The sequence below is a fragment of the Lactuca serriola genome, chromosome 1, assembly GCF_051521515.1.
Source record: "Lactuca serriola cultivar US96UC23 chromosome 1, Lser_US96UC23_V15, whole genome shotgun sequence".
In the NCBI taxonomy this organism is placed as follows: domain Eukaryota; kingdom Viridiplantae; phylum Streptophyta; class Magnoliopsida; order Asterales; family Asteraceae; genus Lactuca; species Lactuca serriola.
Window position 1 is genome coordinate 5,475,135 of NC_136408.1, and position 20,701 is coordinate 5,495,835.

Sequence of the window (20,701 nt, forward strand, 5' to 3'; positions counted from 1 at the left end):
TTCCCATCCTTTACACCCATGATTATGAAGTCTGGGCGCATCACTTTGAAGATTATGTTATAGGATCTGAGGACAATGGATACCTCATCTGGGAAGCAATCGTTTCTGGACCCTTTTCTCATTCAGCAACTTCAAGGATTATTAAAACTCAAAAGGAGTGTAATGATCTTTTGAAAGATGTTAAAGATATTGCTCAAGACGAAAAAGATAAATTTCAGTGCAATATCAAAGCATTGAGATTAATCAGATTCGCTCTTCAATTTGACACTTTCAGGCTGGTAAGTTCATGCACAACTGCAAAAGAAATATGGTACAGGCTACGAGAATTGTACTCTACGGACGAAGATCTTGAACACTCCATTCAAACCTTACTCTTGTCCGAGTTTGGTGAATTCAAGCAGGGAGCCGAAGAAACCGTGACTCAAACGTTCGATCGCTTCAATCATCTTCTTAGCAAAATGATTAAACACGACATCGAAAGGAAGCTTATTGAGCAGAAGGTTACGTTTTTGAACGGTCTCAGATCAGAGTGGAGAGTTGTAGTGTCCACAGTTAAAGCGCATGAGCAATTTAAATCCTACTCGTTGGCGAAACTGGTGGGCATCCTGAAATCTCAAGAGAAGATCGTGTTACAGGAGAAAAATGTGGTTTCAAGCCTGGGTTCGTTGGCCCTCCTGTCCAAAAGTAAAGCGGTGATGGATGAAGAAGACCTCAACTTGGAGGACTATGACCTCACTTCTGAGGACTATGCTATGATGGTGTCAAACCCCAAGAGGTTCATCAAGAAGAGATTTCCCACCAACAAAAACCGAAATTGGCAGGGGAGTTATAGTTCTGAAAAGGTCAAAGATGAACCGAAGGCAGAAGAATCAAAGAAGGAACCCGAAAGTTGAAGGGGATTCGGGAGTGAGCTGCTATTACTGTGGAGGAAAGAACCACTATGCAAAAGATTGCGTCCTCAAGAAAATGGCAGAAAAGGATGATGATAAGGATGAAGAAGCTTTGTTGCTGAAAAAGCTGGATGAAATCAGGAAGAAGAAATCTACTGCTAACCCTTCTATGAACGCTTTAATTGTGCAGGGTTCGGTAGCTAATGACGAGTTCGGTGGCGTGGAGGTCTGGTCAACCGACTCTGAAGATGATGAAGTAAGGAAGCCTTCTCATGGAAAGGCTTATGTTGCGAAAGAAGAGAGCAGTGGAGGAAAATGCTTGATGGTGTCTGACGTATCTCAGATGAGAGGATACAACACAGATGGTGGGAAGGAAGACACGAAGGAGCAACAGGATTTGTGCTTTACAGCTAAACCGCTCAGCGTGCAGTTCAACGAGCTTGATGAACTGATCAAGAAGGTACAATCCATTTTTGTTTCATTCAAAATCCCACAATGCTCATACGAAAAAGAATTAAAAAGTGTTAATTCAAGAATCTCTCATCTAGATAGTAGTTTAACTCAAACTCGAGTCACCAATTCTAACCTAACTGACCAATTAAGCAGGGTGTCTTCGAAGAGTGAGGAACGGCGGATGTGGATCGAACTGAAGGAGTCGGAGTTAATCAAAACAAAAGATGAAAATATTTATTTGCAAAGAGACAATTTAAAGCTTTTAAAACAGGGAAATGTTTTTTGTTTGATTGCTAAACGTCTTTACACTAATATTACTCAGCTTCATTTGGATTGTGAAATAGGACAAAAGATTCATCGCATGATTATACCCTTCCTTGAGTTTAAGGAGGATGAAATTGATGCTGAAGCGTATAATTGTGAAAGTGTTATTTCATCTGAGGATGTTAATCCGACGTATATGTATGGACTAGACAAAATCGAATCTTTCATAAAGTCCAAGGACCATAAGGACATGCTTAAAAACCTTTTGGATGAAAATGATAAACTGAAACTGATGACCGAAACCATACAAAAATTTGACTCATTAAATGTCAACTTGAGCTCAGAAAATAAAATTGATGTTGAAAATGCATCTGAGCTTAATGAGGACGACAATATGAGTGAAATTTATGTAGAGGATACAGTTGACTGTTCAGAATTTGTCAAGAGCGAACCCGAAAACCACAAGAATCTCATTTCAGAAAATTCAGTGGAGTTCGCTCGTATGTCCCAACAAAAGTCCCCGATTCTTGCAGAGAAAGCAGTAGTATACCAAAAAGTAAGAACCACTCCAAATCAGGTGTATAAGGTCACAGGCGTAACCGAACATCAGACTGCTGAACTTACAGCAATTGTAAACGAAGACAATGCTGATGGCTGCGACGAGTTCTTCTGGTCAGCTCCCATCGACAACGCTGATGAAACGGTAGGTTTGTCTGAAAGGACTTCATAGAAAAGCAAAGGCAGATATGTGCCAGAACCTTTGAATAAACCTTATAGCTTTGATGTGCCAAGTACTAGTGGTACAAAAGATATTCCTCAAGAAAAAAGAAATTCCTGCAAAAGAAGTTACTCCTTCAAGTGAAACTTCATCAGTTCAGAGTGAACCAGCTAAAGAAAAACCGAAACCGAAAGCTAATATCCATCATCAACCGAAGCAGATGAGAAATCAAAAACAGCAAAGGAATCAGAGATACAAGAAGAATCTCTCTGAGAGAAAACAGTTTTGGCAATCTCAAAATGCCTATTTCTCATATCGTGACAGGAACTTAAAATCAGAGAAAAGTCCTGTGGAATCACAAGAGACCACTAACAACCGGAAGCAGAGGTTCGGTTTAGAGAAAAACATCAACCGAAAGCAAATGTTCGGTTCAGAGAATGACTCTAACCGAAAGCAGAAGTTCGGTTCAGAGAACTACATCAACCGAAAGCAAAGGTTCGGTTCTGAGAACAAAAGAGATCAAAATTTTAGGGTCGGTCCCACTAATGATCAAAAGCAAAAGGGTCACCTAGAATCTCCAACCAACAAGTCATCTCAATCTAAGCTCTCTCATTCTAATTCTTCTAATTCTTCAAACTCTTCTAATTCCTCTCAACCCCATTCTAAATTCCATTATGTTCCTTCTCAAAAATCTCAGTCATCAACTGAATAAAAAGGAAAACAGAAGGTTTCAGCGGTTAAACTAGAGTCAAAACCGAAAGCAACGAATCCCAATAAAATTAAAGTTTTCACTATAAAAAAGAAAGATGAAACAATACTAATAAAAAGGACATACCTTGTTGACATCTCTCTTACTATTCATGTTCCTGTGAAAGGCTCACGAGGACCCAAGAAACTTTGGGTTCCTAAATCTGCTTAATTTTTGCAGGTTATCAGTGACGAGCAGTTTGACGATGAATGGTACATTAAAAGTGGCTGCTCGCGTCACATGACAGGAAAGAAGGAAGAGTTAAGGGAATACAAGTCTCTTTCAAACGGTGGAAATGTCAAGTTCGGGAACAACTCCTTCGGCACCAAAAAAGGATATGGAATGATTACAAACGGTGACTTCACGATAAGGAAGGTTGCATACGTGGAAGGACTACAACACAACCTCATCAGTGTATCTCAGCTTGTTGGAGGTACCGGTCTCAAAGTCTCATTCGACGATGAGGGTTCTGAAATAATTGAGAAGAAGACGAAAAGAGTTATTCTCAAATCGGAGCGTAAAGGTGAAATGTTTCCTCTAAACCTCAAACCAATCAAAGGAAACCCAGCTATTTGCCTGTTATCCAAAGCACAATCTGACGAAAGTTGGTTGTGGCACCGAAGGCTCTCTCATCTCAACTTTAAGGATATCAACAAACTTGTCACTGGAGGTCATGTTCGAGGTCTTCCATTGCTCAAGTATGATAGAGAATATTTGTGTGCTGCATGCGAAATGGGGAAGCAAAGTCGTCAAAGTCATCCATCTATAATAAACACTAAAGTTGTTGAACCACTTGAATTACTTCATATTGATTTATGTGGTCCATCATCTATTGAAAGCATCGGCGGTAGCAAGTACATTCTTGTTATTGTTGATGACTTTTCGCGTTTTACATGGGTGTTCTTCCTGAAGCTCAAATCTGAAGCGACTCACAAGCTAAAGATATTCATCAAGCAGGTCGAAGTACAGCTGAAGAAAGTCGTCCGCAACATCAGAAGCGACAATGGACTGGAGTTCAAAAATAAAGAATTCGAAGAATTCTTGGCAGAAAGAGGAACCAGTCACAACTTCTCAGCTCCCTACACACCTCAACAGAACGGAATTGTCGAAAGACGAAACCGATCTTTATGTGAAGCAGCCCGAACCATGCTAAGTTTCGCTTCCTTACCTTTATATTTTTGGGCTGATGCTATTTCTGCTGCTTGTTTTACACAGAACAGGCCAGATCTCAACAAGCGATTCACGCTCACTCCTCATGAGATCATCAACAACAGGAAGCCAAATGTCAAGTTTTTCCATGTGTTCGGTTCACGGTGTTTCATCTTCAATTCTAAAGAACACCGCAACAAGTTTGATGTTAAAGCCGACGAAGGGATATTTCTGGGCTACTCTCTCACTTCTAAAGCGTACAGGGTTTTAAACAAGCGTTCGAGGAAAATAGAAGAAACTTATTACGTGACTTTTGATGATAGCTATGTCAAAAAGCTAAAGATCAACGAAGACACAGCTGGAGAAATCTTTCCTCAAACTGGCCAAGTCACAGCCTCGATCGCTAATCTATTTGAGAAGTTCATTGAGCTATTTGATGAACCAGAGAAGGCCACTCTCTCAGAAGCCAGCGCAGCAGACAACAAGGTAGATCATATGAAGCAAATTATCGAAGATGTTGCAAGGAGAACGAATGAAGGAGGATCAAGTTCTGACGAACCTCCATCACACAATGCTTCAATCGAGGGGGAGGATCCGCCATCGTCATCACAGCCAACCTCACATGTTGAGGGGGAGCTAAGGTCTCAAACTGCTCCCGAAAGCACTTCACCAACCGAAAGTACCACACCAACCGAAAGTGCCTCACCATCCGAAGGTACATCAACACCCGAAAGCTCAGCACCACCAGAAACCTCTGTAGCTCAAGATTCTCAAGACATTCCTGAAAGCTTATCTGTCGAGGGGGAGCATGCCGATATGTATTATGACTATGAAAGTCAATCCGAACCAGAAGAGATGATAAACGCTGAAGTGGATCCAACCTTTGATCCAAACTACCATCCTCTCATCAAATGGACCAGAGATCATCCTGTCTCTCAAGTTGTTGGTGATGTCTCTGAAAAGGTTTTGACTCGATCACAACTCAAGGCAAAACAGACTTCCTTATTCTCAAAAGTAGAATTCTGCATGTTTAACTCCTTCGTATCAAAAGTTGAACCAAAGACAGTTAACACTGCTCTTGATCATTCCGATTGGGTTCAAGCTATGCAAGATGAACTGAACGAATTCGAAAGGAACAAAGTCTGGTGCCTCATTCCAACTCCTCCAGATGCCTCGGTTGTTGGTCTCAAATGGGTCTTTAGGAACAAAATGGACAAGGAAGGGAACGTGATAAGAAACAAAGCACGTTTGGTAGTGAAAGGATACTGTCAGGAGGAAGGAATTGACTATGAAGAGACTTTCGCTCCTGTAGCTAGGCTGGAATCAGTTAGAATATTTCTCGCCTATGCTGCAAACAAAAACTTTGAGGTCTACCAAATTGACGATGCCGTTTCTTTGTTACCGGAGCATCCTCATCATTGTCGCTCTGCACTTGAAACGGCATCGTGAATCAATTTTAGCATCTCCGGCGTGAGATCCCTGGGACCAGACCGCTTGAACTCTTTGTAGGTCCGAATGATCCTGCTGTCAGCTGGAACGTCAGCGAACATGGTTTCCGAAATGGAACCATTGAATGGGAATTTGGATGCATCTGAGACGATGATCTTCGTGGTGTGGAATGTACCAATCGAAGACATCGGTGCACCGGCGACAGTGGGGATGCTGTACTTGTCCATCACCCACTTCGTAATTAGGGTCCAAAACCTAGCATACGACACCTCTGAATGCCGTGAAGAAGAAGATAAACTCTGGATGAGTTGTTGCCAGAGAACAAACCCATAATCGACATTAATGCCGTTGTAGACACCGTACAAGATGGACAGGAATAGTCGACTGGAGCCATCTGAACCAGAGCTTCTTTCAGAGAGACCTTTGAATAGCACAGTGAACATCCCGTTCCACTGCGGCGGCAAGCAAGACTTCTTGAACTTGGCGACGGAAGTAAGCGTCTCCGTATACCCCATATTGTAGAACATGTTGAAGAGGTGCCCCATCAGAATTGTTTTTGGATTAACCCTCGTAGGGTCAGCTTCAAACCCTAGCAGTGAGCAAAACCGTTGCTTGGAGATGGAGGCTTTGTGATGAGAAACTTCGAAGAAGATCCTGTCAACGACTTTGTCGTAATGAGCCGTCGCGTAGATCTGTGAGAGGAACTCCATTGGTACTGATTCCGCCCTTGAAAGTGCAGGTGCAATCGGCGAATACTTCAAACACTCGATGATTGGGGTCATGTACGAATCATAGGCGTGAGGGGTTAAATCAATAATGAGGCATTGTTGAGGGCGAATGGGCAGGATGTGAGAAGTGGCGTGAACGGAGGAAGAATCTGCCATTGTTGAAGAGAGTGAAGAAGATGATGAACAGTTAGGGTTCAGGGAATTCTTGCGCTCTGGGAAATTTGATTGCAATAAAGAGGTAAATGGTAGATGATGTCGCCTTTTATACTGGGGTTTTAGGAGAGAGAAAGATCTTCCCAGATCTTCTATCGAAATACCAAGAGTTTTCCGGAGTGTGACTGATGCGTGACAGTTAGGGTAACCGATGATCACGCATGAGAGAGAGTGTCAGTTTCCGTAGAACACGCCTCCCATCAAGCGCCGTTTCTGATAAATCGTTTCAAATTCACACGCGCCCTTTCTGTTCCAAAGAAGAACCGTTTCAAATTCGCACACGCGTCTGCGACGTCAGTTAGAGATTAGACGCTTCAAATTCGCACGCGTTCCCTGTTCCGCCGTTTAAAATCAAATCAATTAAATTCCCGCCTGAGTCAGCAACTCTTCATCTTATCCCTTGAAAGTGTAACGACATCTTTTGAATAATACGCCCACGTGGATTAGAATTGACCACAGCTTATAATTAATCACCAATCCAATGAAAAAGCCTGTAATTATTAGAACCAGAATTTTGGAAAATCAAAGATTTTCGTGTTTAGGGTGTAAAAGAAAAGAAATAAAGCAATCCTTTTTAGGAAAATTGTGATGTCAATAAAGACACGAAACAAATGACCTCGGGCACGAATCTCTTCCGTCAAAGTCAAGAGAGACCTTAAAGTGTTAGTGTGGTTTCTCGTTGAATAACGATCAAACACTTATTAAGAAGTGTTGAAAGGCTTCTTTTAGTTAGGCTTCTTAGGGTGGCTTTAGCTTTGATTCAACAGTCCTAATCTTGAAATAAGATAGAAAGTGAACAAAGTACTTGTGAGACCGGTGTAGTCTGTTGAACAAGTAGGTAGGAATTAATTTTAAAGTGGCTTGGAAAATATAAAATCTCAACAAAAAAGTAAAAACCGGATCCCAAGGGAAGAAATGTTATGGTGTGTAACAATTTCATAGGAATCACACAAAATAAAAATTTGAGATTTCATGAAGATACGTCCGTCAATTCATTAGTGAAAACTAGATCAAATTAATTGTTCACCGTCAATTCAGATTGGGTATTGAATTTTGGGTTTCACTCAGCTCGTAGTGGCACGAAACTAAGATCATAAACCCAGTTTTTGAGTAACCATAAACCTCAGTGGTAATTTCTGAGAGTCTCAAGGGTTACGTTTGTGAAACGAATTTAATGGAGAAATGTAATAGAGATGGTGTAGAAATCAAAGTACCTCTGCTGCGAAAAGTAGGACCAAGCAGAAAACTCTTATCTCATGTGAGAAGAGAGTTAGGTAGCTCACGATTAGAATAAGTGTGGTAGCCTAATTGGTAAGACAAGGTTTGTGTATACCAAGTCATTAAGGCTATTATTCAGAATCTGATGAGGCTTTGGGCACATACAGCAGCATGCTTCTAGGGACACTTAACTACTTCAACAATTTCCCCATAAACGAACGAACACACAAATAAAATTAATGACAAAAAGCAAATAAAGAACAAAATAATTTTGGAGTTTTTGATGTATTAAAAAAATAAATAAAAAGAATAAGACTGAGAAATAAAATAAAAGGAAAAAAAAAACTTTGGAACCGAACCCGAGCATTCGGTTGATTTCGGTTGTGAAAAATTCTGAAAAACGGAACCCGAGCGTTCGGTTGGTTTCGGTTTTGAAAAATTTTGGAAAACCGAACCCGAGCGTTCGGTTGGTTTCGGTTTTGAAAAATTTTGGAAAACCGAACCCGAACCTTCGGTTGGATTCGGTTTTGAAAAATTTTGAAAAACCGGCGGATGATCATCCATTCGAGGGGCCCAGGCGGAGGCCGTGAGACCAGAGAACCGCAAAAGGGAGCGGGTGATCGGGCAGGTATCGGAGTTCGTTACCGATAGTCGAGGACTTATGACTTTTCAGGGTCGGATTTGGGTACCATTTGTGGGTGGAACGCGTACCATCTTGATGGAGGAGGCCCATCGATCGAGGTTCTCGATCCATCTCGGGGCCACTAAGATGTTTTTGGACCTGAAAAGGGAATATTGATGGCCCTATATGAAGAGAGATGTCGCGTGGTTCGTGGAGAGGTGCTCGACCTGTCGCAAGGTTAAGGTCGAGCACCAGCGTCCACATGGTAAGTTGCAGCCATTGGAGATTCCCGAGTGGAAATGGGAACAGATTACCATACATTTTATCACCAAATTGCCAAGGACTGCAAGAGGTGTCGATGCGATTTGGGTGATTGTGGACAGGTTGACGAAGAGCGCTCATTTCCTTGCTATCAGTGAGAGCTCTTCTGCTGAGAGGCTGGCAGAGTTGTACGTGAGGGAGGTGGTATCGCGGCATGGAGTTCCGATCTCGATTGTTTCAGACCAAGATGTGCGATTTACTTCCAGATTTTGGAAGAAGTTTCACGAGGAGTTGGGTACGAGGCTGCATTTCAGTATCGCATACCACCCGCAGACGGACGGACAAAGTGAGCGGACGATTCAGACGCTCGAGGACATGCTTCGGGGATGTGTATTGGACTTCGGAGGGAGCCAGGACACGTATTTGCCCTTGGCTGAGTTTTCCTATAACAACAGCCATCACTCGAGCATTGGTATGCCACCCTTTGAGTTGTTGTATGGGAGGAGGTGTCGGACCCCCATTTGTTGGGGTGAAGTAGGGCAACGTGTGATGTGTAGTACGGAGATAGTGCTTCGGACAACAGAGCAGATACAACAGGTCAGACAGAGGTTGTTGACCGCTCAGAGTCGCCAGAAAAGTTATACAGATAGGCGAAGATCCGAGCTCGAGTTTCATATTGGGGATTTTGTACTCCTGAAGGTGTCTCCTTGGAAAGGAGTTATTCGAGGGGCAAGCTGGGGCCCCAGTATATTGGGTCGTTTAGAGTGATTGCGAGGGTAGGCAGAGTAGCATATCGATTGGAGCTACCTGCGGAGTTGAGCCAGATTCATGATACCTTCCACGTGTCTGAGTTGAGGAAGTGTATAGCCGACGAGTCGGCGGTAGTACCGCTGGAGGATATTCGAGTGGATGCGGGCCTGAATTATGCTGAGAGACCAATTGCGATTCGGGATCGGAAGGTCAAGGTTCTGAGGAACAAGGAGGTAACATTGGTGCAGGTTCAGTGGCAGCATCGGAAGGGGTCCGAGCTGACGTGGGAGTTAGAGTCAAAGATGCGGGAGCAGCATCCGGTTTTCGGTATAAGACTTTGAGGGCGAAGTCTGGTTCTAGTGGGGGAGAATTGTAACATCCCGAAATTCAGGTCCAACCATTTAAACCCTTCTTCTTTTCAAGTTGTCATGTTAGGTCCCTTTATAAATGCTAAGCTTGTGAGTACGCTGGGCGTCCTAAGGAGTACGCTGCGCGTACTCGCGCGCTTATTTTGTACGCGGATTCATCCGGGTACGCTCGGCGTACCTAAGGTTACATCGGGCGTAACCGGCCCAGATGCAAAACCCTAATATGGCTTGAGGGCTATAAAAGAAATGAGATGGCCTTGTCTTTCAGCCACCATCTCACAGAAAGGAACCCTAAGAGAGTACTCCCTTCATCCTTAACTTGTGTGTGAGTGTTCTAAGCTTCAAGTGCCATTTAAAGGTGGTTAAAGAGAAGAGGAGGCCATTGTTGGAGCTAGAAGTTGGTGGACAAGAGTAGATCTGAGGTCTACAAGTGTTGGAGCTTCTTCCTGAGGTATAAAGTTCAGAACTTGCCTTGTTATTTGTGTTGTGTGCTTCTTGGACCAAATTCTAGGGTTTTTGGTCCCAAGATGGAGACTTTATGAGCAAATAGTCTCCATTGGCCTAGATCTATCATATTTCAGGACTATATGAGTTGTATGTTCATAAAAATGCAATCTTGGACGTATATGTTGAGCCATGCATGAGATCTAGACTTTTTGAGGAGAAAGGAAAGGTGTTAGAAGGTGTGGGAACCTTTATAGCGATGCAAAGGCTTAAAGGTTTCGACTTTATGGATTAAGAGGTATTAGAATGGCCAGATCCGGAATGTGAGATTATGTCTTAATCGTTTAAGACACTAAAATGAAGGAAGTAAGAAACTGGGATTTACGCTAGGCGTAATCCCAGTACGCGCCGCGTAGGGGGTCGCGTTCCCCGTTTCTGGAGTGCAAGGGTACGCCCTGCGTACAGAAGCTGGTACGCCCCGGGTACTGCTTGCTGTTGACTTTTAGGGTTTTGGTCAAGATGTGGACTTTTGAGTCAGGGAGGGGTAAAATGGTCTTTTACCCTTCTGTGGGATTGTGGAAAGGGTTGTAGTATAGCCTTGAGAGTTGTTAATGATTTGGAATGATTACTTGTTGTGATTAGGCGAGGCTAGGTCGTTGTTTCGAGATTCAGAGATATCAAGCACGTGAGATACTAGACATCGTTCGAGGTGAGTCTTCTCACTATACTCTACCTGGAAGGGTACCTATGTGTGACCGAAAGGTCTGGTATGCTATGAGTTGTCTGATGTGTATGCACTATGTATGTGATATGGATGCTATGCTTGATATGGGCCAGAAAGCGTTATGATATGGGCCGGAAAGCATTATGATGTGGACCAGAAGGTCGACACGGGTAGGACCGAAAGGTTTACCGGGTTGGGACGGAAGTCCCCTGAGACACATGGACCGGAAGGTCGTGTGGAGTATGGCCTGGAAAGGCGTATGTGTGTAAGTGGTATATTGGAGAACTCACTAAGCTTCTTGCTTACAGTGTTTATGGGTAATGTGTTTCAGGTACTAGCGAGGACCGTGGAAAGGCGCCGACATGACTCGTACACACACGCACACACAGGCTGATTTGATATGTTTGATCTTGGGATTTGATATGTTTTGTATTATGACCATTTTACATTGGATTTTATGGTTTGTCTTAAATGAAATTATGTTTTAAAGAAATGAAAAATTGTTTTGAAAATTTACGTTGTTACATTACAATTGCAAATTTTCGAAGGTGTTAGGGTTGCACTCTTCCGGAGGCATAGCTGATGGTGATTGTGACTTTCGGGAGGAGATGGCTCCAATGGGGAGTTGAGGTGAAGATCGTTGCTTCAAGGTGGAGTTCAGGAGGAAAGATTTATGGCTTGAATTGTAAAGGGGAAGGGGTAGACCGGGGGGGGGGGGGGGGGGGGGGGGGGAGGGGGGTGGAGTCGGAGTGGTGGGGACGTATGAGACCCAACTTTTTTAATAATTGCTAAAATACTTTTATGAAATAATCTTTAATATTTTTTTAAATATAAATAAAATCTGATAAGGGTATATAATAGTCTATTTATGTTTAGTAGGGGCGAAAAACGTACCAAAAGGAAACTACGGATGGTCCGAGTGCAAAATAAAAGTTGGGGACCAAACATGCAGTTTTAACTAAACCACAAGGACGGTAATTTGTTCTATTGTAAAATTCATAAAACAAATTACTTAAATCCTTATGGTTTGCTGAAATTTTGTGTTTGGTCCCTAAGTTGTTTTTTGCACTCAAACGATCCTTAACGTTTGATTTTATTGCGTTTTTCGTTCCTCGTAGAAATGAAAAAACTATATTGCCCTTTGTATTTTTTTTTCTTTTTTTATTATTTATTAATTATAAATAATAAATTAAATAACTAATATAGGTCCCACTCTCTACCCAATCACACCCTAATCTTCTCACTCTCTCATCTTCCTTATTTCTCACTCTCTCTCGTGAGTTAAAGAATGTGCTTTACAAACCAAACCCCACCATTGGAACCACAATCACCTTCAGAAATCAGAACCACCATATCTCTGCAGTCAGTCGTCGTCGAAACCAACGGATCGCTACCGGAAACACCAAAACGTCGCCATCAACCAATTCTCTCTACCACGACCTCTCGTCGGAAACGTTTGCAGCTGCCATCTCCAGTTCTCTCTACTTCGTTCTTTCACTGTAAACCGATGTAGCCTCCATCATCGGTTCTTTCTGCTCCATCTTCTTTCCCTCTTCGCCAAATCTACTTGTTTTTTCCTTCTAGAACTACATCTGGCGACGGTCAATGAAAGTGGTGGTGGCTTCAAGGTGCCGACGGTGGTAGCAGATGTGGACACAATGGTGTTGGAGTTGGCTTTAGGGCACTGTAGCGGTTTTGGCTTCAAATCGGAGATGGAGGTGGCATGTGGTGTTTCTCCAGAGTTTTGGTCTAGTCGGAGTTCTTTCTCCTCGGATCTGATAATGGACCCAATGGACAGGAAGAAAAATGAAGGAGAGATCTTGGATTCGTGTTTTAGGTTAAGGTCAGAGGTATTGATGAGAGGAGGAGAAGTGTCCTACGGGTGATTGTTTTCCTGTGGTAGGAGGAGGAGAAGTGGACAAATGTAGTCTTTCTGGCGGCGGTCCGACGAAGGGGAGAAAATGGTGGTCTAGAGCGTTTAGTGTTTTCTATGGTGGGAAGGTTTAGAAGATGACTATAGTTGGAATGGTTATGCAAGATACCATTTTAATTTGTTTTATTAAAAAAATATAAACCAATAACAAAACTAAATAAAAATAAAAATCTGAATGGGCAAAGTGGTCATTTCAAATTGGTCAGGGACAAAAAACGCAATAAAATCAAACGTGGACTGTCTGAGTGCCAAAAAAAAAACTTAGGGACCAACCGCAAAATTTCAACAACCCACAAGGACGATTTCAGTGATGTGTTCGAATTCATAATTCTCCATTGAAAGTTTTTTACTGGTGGGAACAATTCAAAAAGTGAATCCGCAGCACAAAATGATTTCCAATGCTATGAGATACGAAACAGGTGTTCGTTTGTATAATAGATCAAATGACCATTTTATTTATGCATTCCTTCATTTTAGTTGTGTTTTCATTTTCTCTAAAATTTACAGATTTCCGCTTAATAAAAAACTGTTGGATATGATAGGCTGTAGAAAAATAGCAACAATACAAATTTTTATTTAGTTATTTACAATAGCAACATGTTTGTAAAGGTTTACACCTACAGAAAACTTCATTTTGGTTGTGGTTGTGGGTAGCTAAAGGTTTACACCTACAGAAAACTTCATTTTGGCATTTTATCAAACACTTATCTAGCATGCACGTTAAACTACCAAATGGAGACTATTCCAATCAATCAATTATATAAAGAAAACAAACTGAGGAAAGAAAGAAATACATACCTTTGAATTCAGATTAGCTTGATTTTGACAATGAAGATTTGAACAATCACAATGTTTATGTTTAGCTCTGCTGCATATACAATTGTAGCAAACTGAGAATTAAATTACATTTCAACTCCAAACCACAGTAACATCTTTATGGATTCTAAACAATATAATTCTTGATTCAATTAGAGACTATAAAAGTGCTTCAGCTCCAGCAACAATCTCCAGTATTTCATTGGTAATCTTAGTCTGCCTTTGACGATTATAAGCATTTGAAAGATCCTTCTGCAACTCAAGCGCATTATCAGTAGCATTACTCATTGCATTCATCCTGGAAGCAAGCTCACTTGCTATTGACTCCTGTAACGCCCTCAATATCTGATTGTTCAAATAAAGAGGCATCAATGCATCAAGAATCTGAGCAGGGTCTTGTTCAAACTCCATATTCGGTAAAAACCCCTCCTTTTTTCTCATCAATTTATCCCTCTCCACTGCTAATTTCCCCTCTTTTGTAGTCAATCTAAAAAACTCATCTTCACTTGCATCAACACAATTACCATTTCCGTCTACAACTTCTCCTTTAGCAGACAAAGGAAGCAATGTTTGAATCACAGGATTAGATTTCACCAAAGAAACGAATTTTGTATACAGAAGTTCCACTTTATCAACCTCTTCACTTACAAACAAGGAAAACACATCATCTGCAATAACCTGAGAGTCTTTTACACTCGGAAAACCCTCTCCTTCAATGAACCTATCAACTGAAACACTAGGTCTTCTTAAGAAATACGAATTCCCCTTCTTCCCAACACTAATAACAGTGTAATCAAGTCCGAGATTCTTCAATTCAGCAATTCGGGTTTCAGCTTTTCGAAGAATAATATTGTTAAAACCCCCACAGAGACCTCTTTCTCCTGTTATTACAACAAGGGCGACTTTTTTTACAGGTCTAACGTCTGTTAAAGGTATGTCAACATCTTCCAATTGGCACTGTTGGTTGATGCTATAGATAACATCGATAAGTGCTTCGGAGAACGGTCGGCCATTAACAACTGCTTCTTGGGCTCTTCGGACCTTTGCTGCTGCTACGAGTTTCATTGCTTCTGTTATTTTCTGTGCGTTTTTCACGGTGGCGATACGTTGGCGGATGTCCCGAAGATTGCAGTTGATTGAAGGGAAATGTGATAATCTTGAAGGGTGAGAGATATTGGATTGAAATAGCTTCCAATGATGTTGAAGAAATAAATGAGAGGAATTGTGAATCTGGTAATTGGAAGATATACATGACGATGAGGGCTTAAGTTGGGACATTGGTTTTGAATCAATCTTGCTAAGGTTTAAGAGGAATTGCGTTTGATAGGGTTAGGAGATACAGTGTTGTTTGGTAACCTTTTAAAAGAAACAACTTCAACAAATACACCAAATCAAGATAAAGCAAAAATCGTCTGATTGAAAAGCGAGAATTCGATTACCACATCTCGGAAGAATCCCTGCCCTATAATTCCATCATGCCCATCTCTGAAGAACCCCATCTCCTTCGTGTGGTTCTGTTCCAGTTACCGGTTCCAGCAGCACCACGCCGAAGCTGATACAAAACCTCTCATTTACACTTATAGTTTACTCTGGTTTTAGATCTAACCTCTGAAGTCGAAGTGTGAAGATGGCAAGGTTGTCTGCTTTGGGGAAGACAGCGACGATGAAGACGGTGGCTTCCGGTAAGGACGACGGCGACAGTGCGAGGTGGCTGATGAAGGTTAATCTGGGAGAAAGACGGAGGCGGCAATAAATAAGAAAAGATAAAGATGAGGGTAATAAGGGAATTCTTTCTATCTTAATGGGTGTTATATTTTTGGAAAAATTTTATTTTAGTCAAAAAGAGAAATTCTGAACAGATAGCTGGATATTTGATTTTACACTATAACAAGTCATTGTTAAAATAAAAAATAAAAAAAAATGATTTTTTTTTTTTTTTGTTAATTTGAGCCAAAATAAAATAATTGAGACTTTTATGTTCAGTTGTTTTTTTTTTTTTTTTTTTTGACTAAAGTGAAAGTTTTCCAAAAGTATTAGGACTTTTCTAAATAATATAACTAAAACTTTTATGTTCAGTTTTTTTTTTTACTAAAGTGAGTTTTTCAAAAGTATCGAGACTTTTTTAACAATTTTCCTATATTTTTTACACTAAACTGTAAATTTGGTATAAGGAAATTGACTAATCTAACCATTTTACAATGATATGTTAAAAATATCATCGTAACAGTTATAGGATCCGATCCGGTTTTGTGATCCTCATATAAATATTGTTTCGGAGTTCATTTGGATGTCACTTATGCTTGACACATACATTTCGGAGACCGTTTCAAACTCAGTAATTCTGGACGATATATCCAACTGCAAATGTCTTCGTCTAGCAGTGATGAGTATCGTTTTTTATATGTAAGTTTATAATTATATGTCTTTATTTTAGATTGTACGTTAAAACATAAATAATTTATGCAATTATAAATGTATGATAGATCAAAAAATATTATACATATCCTCATTTTAACTAGTTCAAAATGGATCCAGAATTTGTATAATACGTCCGCAATACTAAGAACTCATTCGGAATACGATGAACAATTCTAGAATATGGATCTAGAGCGTTTTTATCTGGAATCTTGATCCATAGTGTTTTCATCCGGAATATGTATCCAGAAAATGGATCTAGAATTGTGATCAGGAATTTTGATACGGAATTCCAATTCGGAATTGTGTGTTCCAGAATGTCCTCCAGAACATACATACAAAAATGCTTAATTAATGATTCTTTTAAATTGTGTAGCATGACAGAACATACGAAGTGATTGTGACTACAACCTGCAGGTCTGAACTTAAGCGGGAAATTGTGGCTCGTTTACAAAACTGAGCAGTTTATGCGGCCATGTTTAGGCAATCATGTTTTGGTGATGATGTGAACATGTCGATGGTGTGGAAGGTCACTCTTTACACTATCACTATCTTATATTGTCGCAACTAGGAATTTAGATGCTTGTAACAACAATAATGATAACAATTGTGAACCAAAAATGTGAAAGCATGTATGATGCTTGTGTAATAACAGCAAAACTTCCATCAAACACTTTATACTAGCACTACAAATAGTCAACAAAGAATTGGAAACCCTAGAAATCGCGGTTTAATTTTATTTTGGACTATGATTTCCTTATTAGGCCTAATGGACCAATAAGCTTCCAATTTAACTATCTTGAACATAGAACTCTCAAATGGGCCCTAATTGGACCCATATACATGAAACTTAATATTTTGGGCCTTATAAGCCTAAAATGAAATAGGGTAACTTTAATGGGCCTTATGGGGTCACAACAAATTTATATAGCCCTAATGGATCATAAAAATCATTCCTATATTTATTTAGGCCGAAAATTCACCTAATTAGATTATAATATGGGCTTAAGCATTAAAGGGCCCAATCTCTCTTCTTTATTCTCCTCTTCTCGGCCCAACTACACAAAGGAAGGAGAAGTTGACTTTTGTACTTGCCACCTCACCATTATTTCTTGGTTCTCCATGCAAATAACTCATGTATCCAAGCAACCATCTCTTTATTCACTTCTCTTTCTCCTCTCTCTTTTTCTCTCGGCCGAAACCAACTCAAACACACACACACTCAAAACTCCCTCTCAAAAACATAAGGACTCTCTCCATTCTTCATCAAAATTTCAAAGTTTAGAAGCTTTTCAAGGAGATTGTTCCACAAAAATCCTCATCTAAGGTAAGTTCATGCTTGACATCCCCATTTTCACGACCAGAAAAGAACGATTTTTTTTATGCTTTATAAAAATCAGAGTACTTCTTTTCATAAAAATGTTGCGGAATTTGTTTCATGAAAAATACAATAAATACGTTATCAAAACATTTTCTAAGAAACGTATTTTATTCATTTTAAAACGTTTGGGATGTCATCGTCAATACAGGAACATAAGTATAAACGGAACTTACATTTATTTACACTAGTGATTTACATCTCTTTAATCTCTCAGTGTAATGTGACTTCGTATCAACACATGTGATATAAATAAACTGAGTGGGTCAGGTTGAGAAACCTGGTGAGTACATAAGGTTTTCAACCCATAATAATATAATTATTATGTTTAATCATCAAACAGTTAACCCAATTACCCATTCCCATTATCTTCTTTATTCTTAAGGATCTACCCTAAGAATCAACCATTCCTAAGGATCATCCTAAAGAATCGACACGAAGTCCATCGTCACCGAGGTTTAGGCACTAAGTTTGCATAGTCGCCAAAATTTATACAGTAGGCACTATGCATAGTCGCCAGGGTTTTGGCACCAAGTCTGCATGATCACCAGGGTTTAGGCATCAAGTATGCATGATCACCAAGGTTTAGAATACACCGAGTGAACATATCGTTCACAACACTTACAGGTTGCGAGCCTGCTGGTGTTCCACGGGACTGTCTAGAATAGTCTGTGATTGTCATCCATACTCTACTGAATGACGGGGCCATCGTTTGGGAAAAGGCTTCTCATATAGTTCACCTCTCACCCTCACCTCATGGTCTATAACACCTCTCAACTCATCGTCCAACTCATATTCCATCTACTATATCTACCCATGTTTTATCCCAACATTTTCGTAGATATAAAATACATATACAGTTTAAATCGTTTAAAACATGTATAAAATCGTTCATCTAGCATAGACAACAAGTATTCAGATAATATGCACACATAGCACGTAATTTATATAAAATACTTCATATCTATATGTAAGATGAAAGTAACTATGCACTCACCTGAAAGGTGGTGACTCGGCACTCGGACAGCGCTTCGATACTCTCAAAACAATTTTCCTTCGATAAAACCTAGTACCAATACCACTAGGGTTTAGTCTAACGATAACCGCGACTAATTAATAGTCTAGCTATTATTATTATTATATAAGCATTAAATAACACTCAATATAACTCATAATAATAACCCAAATAATTATTTTAAAGACCTAATAACATTACTATAATTATTTGAAAGCTATATTAAAAATTGTGTAAGCGTAGCTCACTTACAGCGGATTTTAAAGAAAACCGGAACTTTATTTGGAGCAGCGTTTCGAAACCGAAAGACCCTTTTTCTCGGGACTCCGGGAGCCTCGGGGCTTCCTTCGGGAGCTAGGGGGTTTATCTAGGGTTTAGGGGAGGTTAGGAGCCCTAGAGAGAGAAAGAAACTAGAAAGAGAGTGAATTTTGGAGTAAAGAATGAGGCTGCCCTCGGCCCCCTTTTATAGCTGCAAGGCCTCGGACGTACGCTGGGCGTAGTCCTCGGCTACGCGGGGCGTAGTCATCGGATAAGGCTGCCACCTCGGACTAGCTGTCTTGCACTCCGGAAGAAGATAAGGGTAAGGGTACGCGGGGCATACTGACTTCGGACGCTGGGCGTAATGCGAGGACAGGTGTCAAGATCCGAAGCAAGGACCGTGGGGAGCAAGGTATGGCTGGGATCGCGCCACGTCATCAATCTCGCACCAGGTTTCACATTTTCGAGTCCTAACTTCAAAAATTCGTATATTCCCCATAAGAGCTCCGTTTTTGACGTTCTTTATATCCATGCGAAGGTGGGAACGTACTCTACAACTTTCATTTAGACTCCGTCGGCTAATTTTGACTCTATTTTAAAAGTTGTATTATTAACAGGCCGGGACAGGATTGGTCCGTTAAATTCTCATAACTTCTTCATCCGACGTCCGTTTTCGCCCATCTTTTTCTCGTTGCGCTAGTCTTAATGAGATCTTCGATTCTCATTTAGATTGTGTCGGCTAAAAATCACTCGATCTAATATTCGAATTTCAGGTTGTAAACCGCTAAGCCGAAACTTCGAAAAATTATAACTTCTTCATACGAAGTCAGATATGGGCGTTCTTTTTATCAACGCTCTTCGTTTAACATATTCTACGACTTTCGTTTAGATTGCTAAAGCTAAATCTCGCTCTATCGTAAATTCACTATTTACGCTTTCCGGTATCGTGCCGGTTCCGTCGCGAAACTTCGACGAGTCATAACTTCTTCGTTATAACTCGGATTACGGCGTTCTTTATATGTACGGAAACCTTGTGACATATACTACAACTTGGTTCAAATTATTTATTCTAGATAATCTTTTGTCGAAAATTCATTTTCGACACTTAGTGTCTCTAACTTGACTAGCTTGGATCAACGGGCGTTACAGATCTATGATCTAGATTCTTTGTTTTATAAAAAATATCTTCCTAACCCATTCAAACTCATGAACACCATCTTAGAAGCCTCTAAGTTTGAGATCTTCCAAGAAGGCTTGCTAGGATCGAAACTTTCTTCATTTCTTCCTTTTAAACCGAAAACAACAAGCAAAGGTGATCTTCATACCCCTCTCTTTTTGGTTTTCATAAGTTTTATGGTGGATAATACAAGTAAAATGTGTAGATCTATGTTTATGTGTATGCTATGTATGCTTTTATGCATGTATGTGTGATTTTATGTGTTTTTGTGTTGAATATGTAAACAAAAAGGGAAGAAATCTCGAGATATATGTCATAAGAAGGAAAACAAACATCATCTAAGTTATATTACACTAAACAAGTCAAGAATATTAACTTATAAGATTATGATAAACATATTTTAACATAAAACCCATTTTTGGGCTTAAATTGTCAAATATACAAAAGTTGGGTTAAAAGTTGCCAATCACGGTTTCTTAAAGGTCAAAAGAGTCAAAACAGTTAAAATAGTTGTTTTTATGAACATTATGATCTTTGAAGGACTTAAAATGTAAATATTAGCTTAATGGGCTCAATTTTGGGCTTTTCGGCCCAATAAGCCCAAAAATTGCGAAAATATAACATTTAAAGTGGCTGAAATGGTAAGTTCTTCAAAACAGGGGATAACAAGTGTAAAAAAAAACTATTTCAAGGGTTAAAAATGCTTTTCT

General features: G+C 40.2%; 1 protein-coding gene across 1 annotated transcript; it reads right to left on the minus strand.

Annotated features, from left to right (window-relative positions):
- Positions 1-13,727: 13,727 nt before the first annotated feature.
- On the minus strand, positions 13,728-15,520 carry LOC145087455 (ATP synthase gamma chain, chloroplastic-like). The gene has a single exon (XM_079025439.1). The coding sequence runs from the start codon at positions 15,024-15,026 to the stop codon at positions 13,908-13,910; it is 1,119 nt and encodes a 372-aa protein (XP_078881565.1). The 5' UTR covers positions 15,027-15,520; the 3' UTR covers positions 13,728-13,907.
- Between the last annotated feature and the right edge of the window lie 5,181 nt (positions 15,521-20,701).